Source organism: Lolium rigidum, chromosome 7, assembly GCF_022539505.1.
Source record: "Lolium rigidum isolate FL_2022 chromosome 7, APGP_CSIRO_Lrig_0.1, whole genome shotgun sequence".
In the NCBI taxonomy this organism is placed as follows: domain Eukaryota; kingdom Viridiplantae; phylum Streptophyta; class Magnoliopsida; order Poales; family Poaceae; genus Lolium; species Lolium rigidum.
Window position 1 is genome coordinate 82,775,026 of NC_061514.1, and position 12,116 is coordinate 82,787,141.

At 51.1% G+C, this 12,116-nt stretch overlaps 1 protein-coding gene across 1 annotated transcript; it reads right to left on the reverse strand.

The window, feature by feature from the left end:
* Positions 1-6,308: 6,308 nt before the first annotated feature.
* On the reverse strand, positions 6,309-10,199 carry LOC124677328 (cytokinin dehydrogenase 8-like). The gene is made up of 5 exons (XM_047213329.1): positions 9,614-10,199; positions 9,352-9,479; positions 8,997-9,263; positions 8,616-8,878; positions 6,309-6,698 (listed from the first exon to the last, which is right to left on the reverse strand). The coding sequence occupies exons 1-5, from the start codon at positions 10,197-10,199 to the stop codon at positions 6,347-6,349; spliced, it is 1,596 nt and encodes a 531-aa protein (XP_047069285.1). The 3' UTR covers positions 6,309-6,346.
* Positions 10,200-12,116: the final 1,917 nt, after the last annotated feature.

Sequence of the window (12,116 nt, forward strand, 5' to 3'; positions counted from 1 at the left end):
ACACTTCCTATTACAACTCTATCTTTTCCTTAAATACATCTTGGGCTCTCGAGTCTTCTTATTCTTCGGGTAATGGGCCTTCAATAAACCCCGGGTACTATATTAGGCAGGCCCATTTGGGATGCCTATGTCAATGACGGAAACAACGACGGGTACAATCGCCACGCTAGAGGGAGGTCAAGGGAGCAAGACAACATGGATAGGCACTGGGACTATCCTTTCTTCAAACATTGCTGGGACTCAGGAATGAGCCGATTACCAACAATCGAGAACTGCCCAGAATGCAAACAGCAAAGGAAGAAGGCAAATGAGGTTTCAGTGTTCGAGCGTCTAGGACCTCTCCCACCTCAGAATAAACGAGCTGAGTCGTCTCAAGAAGAAGACTTTGAGGAGTCAGATGGAGAAGAAGATAGGTATCACCGACCAAGGTGGTGCCCTGATGGACTCAGCCATTCTCAGAAGCGTAGAGTGCAGCGGCTGCGAAACCTGGAAGAAGCCGAGGCACAGTACCTGTACACGTTGAGAAAAGCACGGCCCGATCTGGCCGTGAAAATTCAGCAGACATTGGGGACAAAGGCGCGCCCGCCAAAGAAAGTATGGCGCCCTAAACAGGCGAAAGCCGATGCACAGGCATCGGCTGTTATAAACACAGTGCTCAGGATCTCGTCAGAGATTTATGACCCAAGACATGGTGAACATACCTCCGGAGGGTCACGTCGCCATAATAAAAGACCAAGAAGTTGTATACCCTCATTGGGCATTGCAACAAAAAGAGAGGCCGAGTTTAGCAATCGGCCAGTATTATCCCCACCATACGCTTTGCCTGTGTTCAACATTGATCTAGCAGGCGACGGGAAGCTGGGTTATGGGTTTACATCAGCTGACGAGCTAGAAGAGATCGATATTGGTCCTGGGGATAAGCCGCGACCAACATTTATCAGCAAAAAGCTAGATACGCATCTGAGGGGCTTGATGATAGCCTTGTTGAAAGAGTACCCAGATTGTTTTGCCTGGGATTATACAGAGATGCCTGGATTAGACAGGAGCATCATTGAGCACAGGCTCCCTCTGAAGAAAGGATTTCGGCCGTTCCAGCAGCGAGCGCGACAGATGAAGGCCGAAGTCTTAGAGGAAGTCAAGAAGGAGATCAAGAAGATGTTGGACGCCGGGTTCATCAGGCCTTGCAGGTACGCTGAATGGATTTCTAATGTTGTACCTGTGGAGAAGAAGGATGGCCGATGGCACGTAGCCATAGATTTTCGGAACCTTAACAGCGCCACTCCGAAGGACGAGTATCCGATGCCAGTAGCAGAGACCCTGATCAATGCAGCTGCTGGTCATAAAATTTTGAGTTTCATGGACGGCAATGCTGGCTACAACCAAATTTTCATGGCTCCAGAAGATATACACAAGACTGCATTCAGAGTGCCAGGCTCGGTGGGTCTGTTTGAATATGTAGTCATGACGTTTGGACTGAAGAACGCCGGCGCAACATACCAAAGAGCCATGAATTACATCTTCCATGACCTAATTGGCAAATTGGTGGAAATTTACATCGACGACGTGGTGGTAAAGTCCGTTTCAACGAACGGACACTTAGAGGATTTGCGACAAGTCCTGAACCGAACTCGGAAGTTCGGACTGAGAATGAATCCAAAGAAGTGTGCCTTCGGTGTGACGGCCGGTCAGTTCCTAGGGTTCTTGGTTCACGAACGCGGGATTGAGATCGGCCTGAAGAGTCAAGAGGCAGTGCGAACGATGAAGCCGCCCACCACGAAGAAGGAGCTCCAATGTCTCATCGGCAAAATTAATTTCGTCAGAAGGTTTATCTCCAACCTGTCAGGACGACTTGAGCCGTTCATGGGATTGGTTAAAATCAAGTCTGATGAGGAGTTCCGCTGGGGGGCAGAGCAACAACAGGCATTTGACGATATTAAGGAATACCTAACCAAGCCACCTGTGTTAGTTTCGCCGCAACAAGACAGGCCGTTCTACATTTACTTATCAGTGGCTGACACCTCCATCGCATCAGTGGTGGTGCAAGTTTATGATGGCCTGGAAAAAGTGGTTTTCTACCTCAGCAGAAGGATGTTGGATGCAGAAACAAGGTACCCTGAAATTGAGAAGTTGTGCCTCTGTCTATTTTTTACCTGCACCAAGATCCAGCACATCCTGGTGTCAGCAGAGATCATCGTCATATGCAAATCGGATGTCATCAAGCACATGTTGTCGGCTCCTGTATTAAAAGGCCGACTCGGCAAATGGATGTTTGCATTATCGGAGTTTGAAATCCGGTATCAACCTGCGAAAGCAGTTAAGGGACAAGCGTTAGCCGATCTGATTGCTGAGCGAATAAACACGGACGTAGCAGCACTATCCGTGCGTGCATGGGCCATGTTCTTCGACGGATCGGTTTGTGAGGATGGGTGCGGCATCGGCGTGCTACTCGTGTCGCCTCGGGGGGCAACATACTCCTTCTCTATCAGGTTGGCTGACCCTTGCACCAACAATGTGGCTGAGTACGAAGCGATCTGCAAGGGAATGGAGTTACTCCTGGAAGCTGGGGCTGAAGCAGTTGAGATCTTTGGAGATTCCAAATTGGTGATTTCTCAGCTCACAGAGGAATACAAGTGCGAGAGCGAGTCACTCTTCCCATTATGGGTACAATGCCGTGAGCTGATGGCACAGTTCAGGTATATAAGCTTCAATTGGATCCCAAGGTCGCAAAATACTGAAGCAAACGACCTCGCACAAACGGCGTCAGGATACAAGGATGTAGCGGATGAAGCCGATTTTCAGGTGCAATTCCTGGAACCAGATGATTGGAGAGCCGATATCTTCAATTACTTGAAGGATCCGGCTCGGGGGGTACCTAAACGGATAAGATACAGAGCCATGAAGTACGTACTGATTGGCGATGACATGTTTTACAGAACATTGGAAGGATTACTTCTCAAATGTTTGGGACCAGCCGAGTCCAATCGGCTCTTGCACGAGGTGCACGAGGTGCATGAGGCTATCACAAGGAAAGAGAGCTCGGGTATAGAAATAACCGAGGCACGCGGAGACGAGGATGTATTCCCGTGTTCCCTTGCTTTGCAACAAGGTACGTCACGTTTGGAGGAGTGGAGGTCCCACGAAGGATTCCCAGCGCCACGAAGGCTCACCCTATTCTCCGAACCACACCCACGAAGGATAATGGCCCTTTCCTTATGGTTAGCTTTTCCTCCGCTCCGGAGATGGCAAGCTCCACAACCACTTCACAAGCTCCACGAAGGAGAAGCCCGGGCCTCTTCACAATCTTCTTGAAGAGATCACCGGAGCACCAACCGCCAAGCCAACTAGGAGGTTACCCTCCAAGAGTAACAAGCTCACGGTCTCTCACTCGAACTAATCGTGGTGGAGAGCTCAACACTATGCAATGATGCAAAGCAAGAACACTAGAGGTGTTCAAATCCTTCACTCTCAAATCCCACCCAAACAACAAATGCTAGGATGAGATTGAAGAGGAAGAACAATGGGGAAAGTCAAGAAAAGACTCCAAGATCTAGATCCCAAGAGATTCCCTCACTTAGAGAAGAAATGGATTGGTGGAAGTGTAGATCTAGATCTCCTCTCTTAGATCCCTCAAGAATGAGCAAGAATGGTTGGAGGAATCAAAGGGGAGAGCAAGTTCTTCAAATGCAACAATGGAGGAGAGAGAATGGGAAGAACTACTCTAGCTCAAGGTAGAAGAAGGGTATTTATAGCTAAGGGGGAAATAGAACCGTTGGGGGAAAAAACAGAGCAAATAGCAAGAAAAACGGGCCAGAAAAACGCCCAGGCCGGTGGGGCGACCGGCTGACCGGAGCCTGGGCTGGGGAGGCCGGTCAGGCGTCCGGTCGGGCCGGCCCACCGACCGGGCGAGGCGGAACTCGCGCTGGGCGGTAGAAAGGCCAGAGCCGCGCGGGGGAAGCCAGGCCGGCCGACCGGCCTGGGCGCTGAGGAGCCCGGTCGGCAGCCTGGTCGGGCCGGCCCAGCAACCGGGCGGCAGCAGCGCGCGCACTGGGCGGCGATTTGCTCACGCCGCGCGGGAGCGCCAGGCCGCGTGGGCCGTTCGGCGGGGAGGCGGCCCGGTGGGGATTCCGGTCGGGCCGGGGAGGCTGCCCGGCTGGGGAGATGCGGACCGGCGCCTGGGCCGGTTGGCCGGTCGCCAACCGGCTGCCCCGGGTGGGCCGGCGGACCGGCCGCCAACCGGCTGCCCCTCTTCTTTTTCCTCTTTATTCTTTTCCCCTTTTCTTTAATAACTAATGCTCCCGAACTCCGATTGATATGAAACCAATTTTGTTGGAAAGATAACGACGAATAGAACCCCAACAAGAACTGGAAATATGGAGACTCCTCACAGAACATTTTAGAAGATTTTAGAGAGGGAGTCTCCCACCGTCAAGAAACGGTGAAGACGTCCAAACTCGAAAACGCAAAAGTAGATGCATGCGGATTACTTTTCGATGAACTTGGGCTTGTTGTAAAGCTAGCAACAAGCTCAAGAACCTCACACAGATAAACACCAAGAAGCAATAAGGATATGCAAAGTATGCAAAGGATTGAGCTCCCTAAGACGATGTGATCAAGTTACCCAACCGAAAGCCCCTTTTGATAGTGCGGCTATCTATCCTATAATCCGGTCTCCCAACAACCACCTTGAGACCGGTAAAAGGAAAACCTAGCAAGGCCATACCTTTGCCTTGCGCATCCCGCTTGATCTTGATGATAGCTCTTCAAGCTCTTCTCAAACCGGAATGCCTCAACTTGATCATCGTTGCTTCGTGAAGACTCACAAATGCTCCCCCATACATCATGATGGGAAAGCTCCATTGATGCACATCTTCACATGTCCATTATTACCAAATGGACGGCAAGCTTCAAGCATGTGATCCACTTGAGATGCTCATCTTGAACTTGCACGACTCAACCTTGTATCTTCTCATACTCACTTAAGATAGAGCATGGCTAATATTGAGTTCCACATAAGAACTCCATCTTCATTTCTTCTTGTTGATCATATCACATATTTATCTTCAAACCGATGATCATGATGCCAATACACAAGATATATCTTTATCTTCATGGCATCCATACTTGAATCCAACACATGGAGTACAAGTAGTACCTATGGAATATTCCTTCATATAAACTCAATGAAAACATTAGTCCATAGGGGTTGTCATTAATTACCAAAACCACACATAGGGGCAATATACCCTTACACAGAGTCTCGTGGAGATGATGCAGATCCCCACTTCCGGGGAGCCAGGGATCTGGCATTTTCATTGGGGAAGCAAGATTTTAGTTGGTCAAGTCTACATTTTTCAATAAAGGACCTGAACCTCATTTGGTTTTTAAATGTATATGGGATTTCTGCCCTCCGAAGAAATCCATGGTTTTCTTCAGGCTTCTTCTTCATGATGGATTGGATTGAATACCAGATTCAAATGAGATTTTTCTTCTTCTTCTTCCTGATTATTCAGGTGTGCTTTGCAATGACACAGTTCTGTAAACTTGAGATCATCTTTTCTTCACATGCCCCCTTGCTAAAATTTGTTGGAAATACATATGTCATGGTTGGTCTATTTATTGTTTCTTCCACCGGGCTAGATTTGGTGATCTCGATGAAACAACAAAAAGTAAGCCATGGCGACGCACGAGCATTCAATTAGCACTGTTAGTGTCTTGTCCCTCTCTAGAAAACCAGAACTCTTTCGTCTTTGAACATAAAAAACCTAGTTTTCACATATGCATAGCCATGTGCAAGGAGGATGTGATGGCTAAAGTTTAGAGCTACAAGAAAATCTTACCACGGATATCAAACTTGGCTACAGGCTTTTATGTGATGTAAAGTTTTGCTTCAGTAGCTTATCTTTTCTTTCTTGTTTGAACAAACCTCTTGTAGTACTACTACTATTTATGCTCAAAATCAATAAATGCAAATCAGCCAGCTCGCATTGGCAAGATTGCACACACGAAAAAATAACTTGCACCACTCCTGAATTGCGCGGAGGGTTTCACCAAATCAGCAAAACTTTCATGCTAACACATGCACAACTAGCCCAGAGAACAATGTCACAAGAAGGCTAGATGGGATACTCTGCTTTCTTGCCAAACAAGCTCGCGTCCCCACTGAGCAACTCAACATAACGCAAAAAAAAAGAAAGAGTACTAGCAACGAACTCCCTCCCTAGCTAAAGACACCTACCAATTAACCAGCCTGAAAAATTCCGATCGACGAGCCTACGTCCTCAGCTATCTCTACGTGACTGTGAGCGGCGGATCACAAAGATCAAGCGATCGTGCTGGGCCGCCCGTATCATCGCCACATCGAGGTCGCGGAATCCGTCCACGGAAAAATGCCCTGGCCCGGCCCAAGCACGCGCACCGGGTCGTAGCGGGCCTTGCGGGCCACGAGCCGGTCCCAGCCGGGCCCGAAATGGTCCCGCCAGTGCTCCTGCGACGGCTGCCGGGCGAGGTACTGCTTGGCGCCGATGCCGCCGCCGCCGGCCCGACACGCCTCGTCGGCGACCCGGCGGTGCTGCTCGAGGATCTCCTCGACGCAGCGGCGGCCGCACCGCGACGGGTCGGCGGAGCGGAGAACGCTGAAGACGTACATCACCCCGCCGTCCGGCGTCGACGGGAGGACCGCCGACGTGTTCTTGTTCCACCTGCAAAATCCTCAAAAGGTTAGTAGGTTCAGAAATTCAGATTACGCCAAGTTAGCATTTTTATACAAGTATCACCAGATGATGAGTTCAATGGCGCTAACGATCTCTCTCTCAGAAAGTAGTAGTATATGAATCAGAGGGAGTAGTTTTCTTTTTCATGAGTTGTGAGACATTGGAAGGAAGTGCCTGCGGTCAGTTACTACACTGGATGGAAATAGAACAAGAAACGCCTCCCGAAATGGCAAGTAAAATCTACTGGCACAGGGTAGCGGAGGCCCCATCTGGGACTCTGTAGATTTGCTGTCGGGGAAAAGCAGAACACCTCTCTCACTCACTCGGATCATGTCAGGTCAGACAGTTTCTGGGTGCGGCGAACCTAGTTGATAAACACAAAGGTTGCGCCGTGCAGGCATCCACCGCTGACAGGGCACATCGCCACATCCCTGATCTGAAAAATCTGAAGCTGTGGGCGTCACGAGCAGAGGTAGTACGTTTCAAGTGACCATATGACAGATGGACATAGCCGAGCTACAGGAGAAGTGCTCACATGAGTGATTAGTATCATGCCTGTGCTAGTAACTTTATTTAGCAGAAGATCTAAAGTAACTGTACACGGTGGGGAAGACAGCAATGCCAAGGCGTGAAGGAGAGACTTGGACCATGGCCGGTAAAGGGGACAAGCTGCAGACCATAGCCGCCGTAGGTACGCTGTTGGTGGAACCAGAGATGCAGTAGCCAACTACTGTAGTAGACACCAACGCCAAAGCTGCAACTTGTTGCAAGAATAGGAGTACTTGAAGATACTGTAGTATCGTATCGTATCACAGTGCTGCATTGCTCTGCTACAGCCGCAAAGGAGGTCATGCAACAGAAATTAAATAGTACTACGTTGCCTCTGATTACAGGCATAGATTAACAACTCTTTCTGGCTACTACCCTAGTGTAATTGTTTTGAAACAGATAGCACTGATTTTCTTGAGGGGCCGTCTGCCCGTCTGGTCATCTCCAACATAGATAACCAGAACAGAGTAACACAAGCTGGAGGACGCGCGGCTAGCGCGGTGGCTAGGCTTGGCAGTGGCCAGCCTGCCCGCCCGAGATCGATTCCCATGAGGGACGATTTTCTGGTGTCTCACCGGGGGCTCTGCCCCAGAATAAAATCCCCTCCACACATATGTGCCACAACTACTAGCTCCTAGGGACACCCAAATTATGTGTGATGTGTGTATAGTTCTAGAGTCTAGCTTGTGCACTAGTGGTGTGCGAGGTGTGTGTGGTGTGAGTGTGGTGTTGAGTTAGTGCATAAGTTCAGATGCTAACACAGATCGAGGGGTCTCAAAAAAAAAAAAAAAAAAAGAGTAACACAAGCTGGTGGACACTGGACAGTGAACTTCTGTACAAAGGTAGAGGAGACCGGCTACTACAGCTTTGCAGGAGGAAAAGGGGAGCCTAGCTACTAGTTTCACTGTATTTTGACAATCGACCGCAAATGCTGCTTCGGGAAGCGCATGGTCTGGTGCCGGGAAAGGAGGGCAAGAGGCGACCGCTACAAGGCTTGCATCTATCGGCCACTGTTGCGAGATGTGAGTTGTCACAATTAGGCCAAACATGCCGGGCGTCAGGTTGGCAAACCCATTTCTGGAGAGGATAGCTACGACCCCAAGTAGAGCAAGAAAGGATGACAAAAAAGGTAAACACCACTCTGATTTGATGTGCAATTTGCTAAGCCGCCCTGATTATGTGCGTCAAAAGCTGATCTCGCCACATCACCGACTAGATTTTCTGTCGTTGATGTGAGTTTATATTAAATTAGTGAAAGCCTTTCGCTACCACCGGCTGCTTTACTGATGGCTAAGCACGTCGTGATCTAATAATTTGAAGCACGAGTGAGTTAGACATGATATGCTTTGTACATACTTGTCCGCGAGGAGGGGGTAGACGAGGATCGCCCCGTCGAAGTGCCCAGCCAAGACGGTGTCCATGAGCAGGTCCTTGAGCCGAGCGACGCCATGCCTGGGCACGAACATGTTGAGCCAGGGGTGGGGCACGTCCCAGAGGCCCTGCATCCTCAGGCTCTCCTCCTCCATCCTCACCCTGTTGAGGAAGTCGAAGTAGGACACCTCCGCGCTGTACATGTGGGGCCTGATGTAGCTCATCGCCCCTGAGACCAGCTCCACAACCTGCAGAGTTTTTTTAAGACCACAAGGTTTCAGTATTCAGCTGTCCTTTTCAGTTGCTGTTGGAATGTTAACTTGCGATCGCAATACTGAAAACTGTATGTTGGATTAGGAGACTGACATGGTCGACAGTGTAGCCGTCGTCCTGCTGGAAGTCGTGAACTGCAAACTCTATGCAGTAGTAGACCTTCTTCTTGCTGCCGTCGGAGCCGAAGTCTGGGCTGAAATCGATGTGAGCAGGGAAGGCGATGGATGAGCTCTGAATGGAGTGCTCGTTTAGGACCATAAACCCCTCCACATAGTCAATCTGCTCTGGCATTGAGATGAGAAGCTCTTGGTCCTTGGTGAATGCCTCAAAGCTGTCGTAGAAGGCCCGCACCCATCGCACCTATGATCAGACAGATTGGTTAAGAAGAGCTTGTGTTTTCGGATCAATTTCTTTTCTAGATGGGCTTGTATGTACCATTGTGCTGTACCTTTGGAGGAGCATCCTGGAGTCGAATCCTTGCTCTGGTGATGATACCGAACTGGCCAAGGCCGCCGAGAACTGCGAAGAAGAGGTCCTGGCTCTCGGTGGGCGAGCATGTCACCACCTCCCCATTTCCTGGAGCCAACACATCGATAACATGAAAAAGGAAGAAGGGTAAATTACTGCAGAATTTACAGGATCAGTCAGAGAAAGACAAATCACAGTGCCAAGTAAGTTGCATGTGCGCAGTGGCCGTTCAGTGAGTGTACCTGTGACGACCTGGAGCTGCAGGACGTTGCTGATCTGCGGGCCATGCTTGAAGGCCTGGCCGCTGATGCCGGCATTGGACAGCGTCCCGCCCACGGTGAGGTACAGGTAGTCCGTCCACGACGGCGGCGCCAGGCCGGCCTTGAGGCACTCCTCCAGCACCTCCACCCAGAGCGCGCCGGCGCCCACGTCCGCGTACGCACTCGCGCTCGTGCTGGTGGCCTCGCCGACCACCACTACGGCGCGCGGCAGGGAGCGCGTCTCCACCACAATGCCGCCGCGCGCCTGCGCCTGGCCCTGGAGCGAGTGTCCCGCGCCGCGCGCCGCCACGGCCGCCCTCGGAGCCCGCGGCTTCGCCGACGACGACAGCGCGCGCAGGAGGAGCGCGACGTCGGCGGCGGAGCCCGGCCGCATGATCGCGAAGGGCGCGTCCGAGACGACGGCGCCGAAGTCGCGCGCGGAGGACGGGGTGGGCTCGAGGAGGGACACCGGGCCGAACACGTCGGTGGGGCTCTGGATGAAGGTCGCGGCCGAGCAGAGGAGCAGCGCTGGCACGGCGGCGTACATGTACAGCGCCCTGAGGTCCATGGCTGGCTCGGCCAAGCTCCCTGGCTAGCTCGAGACGTACTCTGGCGCTGGGAAGACCAAGCTAGCTAGTGCATCCCGCTGGCAGGTGCCGCCTTGCTCTGGCCTCTGGCTGTTTGGTGATTGCTGCCTCCGCCGGCCGGCACGTCTGTGTCCGGCTCGATCCCTTGGCTCCCAGGAGAACTGTGGATCGATGGAACGGGAGAGGGACGGGACGGGAGGAGAAGCGAGAGGCGAGACAGCGGACGTCGGGCGAGATGAGAGGCGTGTATATGCAAGAGGAGAAGAAGGGCGCGCGGGGGTCCCGGTGGTGGGTCGTCCGTGGTGCCGTGGCGAGGATCTAGTGGGAACCAGGAGTGGGGCACGGCGAGATCCAGGCGGGCCTGGACCTGCCTCCCCGGCCTCATCGATATCACATTTCGGGCCTGTTTGGTTCTTAGCCACACTTTCTGCCGGCTTAGTTCAGCGAGTGTGGCGTAGCCACAAAGTGTGTGCTAGGATTTTGGAAGCCACAAAGTGTGGCAAGAGTTGGCAAAAAATTCACTCTATGACAAGTGGGCCATTGGGATAGTGAATTGTGGCAGCTTTAAAGTGTGGCAAGAACCAAACACATGCCAAATTGCCAAACTTTGGCTTGGCAAAGTGTGGCTGGGAACCAAACAAGCCCTTCGCCCCACACGATCAATGCTGAACTGCGGAGGCGCCTGCGTTTTGCTCGGGTTTGCCCTCGGGTTTTGATTCAGTGTCCCCTTGCAAACTTTAGCATTCCTTTAATGGTTGGGATCTTCTGATACCTCTTTATTGATTAACTTATCCCCTCGAGTTTAGTGGTGGAAGGGAAGGGGGAAACACCGAAGCACACCTTGTTTTGCTCGACAAGCGGCCACGATGGCAACTTATAATTATATAAAAAGGTACATTTTAAACCTAAAATTTTAGGATTCAGTGAAATGAACCATGAACTTTATATGCAGGACGTTTGTGACCACCATGGAGGACGGGGATGGCTCGTCTCATGAGTAGCCGCCGCGGGTCGGCAGCATCGAGTTCATGTGGAAAGGAAGGGGATCCATGCACGAATGGGGGAGGGGGGCACATGAACGCGGCGCGCGTGACTGCACACTTTGTCGCTAGGTCTTCGTTCGAGTCCTACTCATAATATGACTGAGTCATATATTAATGGAAACAGTTTTCTGGTGGTAATGATGGCAATCAGTCAAGATTGATTTGTTGCACGAATAGTCAGCCATTAGCCGCGTGCATGGCCAATCAATCTCTAGTGCATTTTTCTGTTGACTGGTCAGAATAATAGAATAGCTAATGGATTAATTCTTCGTCTCAATGCCATGGTTTTGCCGACATCGAGACAAGAACTATGAGAGATCCTCCTCCTCAAGGCGGTGGATCAGCGACAGTTCGTTCAAGCGCTTCAACGCCAAACCTCGGTTTTGCTCGGTCTAGTGGCGTAGGTACACGCGGGTCGGCCGTGGGACAGTGGGTGGCATAGGGCTCGGGGCTACTTGGGATTGATTGGGAGTAAATATGATATCGATTAGACAAAACAGTAATCCTGGTTGGGATTATTGTTTTTTCATGCAACAAACAACTTCAGGTTTAGTTTGGAGCGAGGGTTTTAAGCTACAAATGAAATGAATCACCTAAAGTTTAAGTCTAAAATATACTATTTTTCCTAATAATTTATACTAAGAAAAAAAAACTGGTCATTGGTGTCGTGGACGATGGCCACGAGAGCAGGCATCCACGGATCCACCTCCGGTCGTCACTGTGGCTGATGCTTGGACGGCATTACTGCTTGCCAGCGACCGTTTTGACCCGCACTGTGGATTGGAGTGGATTGGATGGCCCGTCGCGGCTTCTGTGGCGAAATTTCAACGATGCCTGGACTGGCGGCGAGGAGCA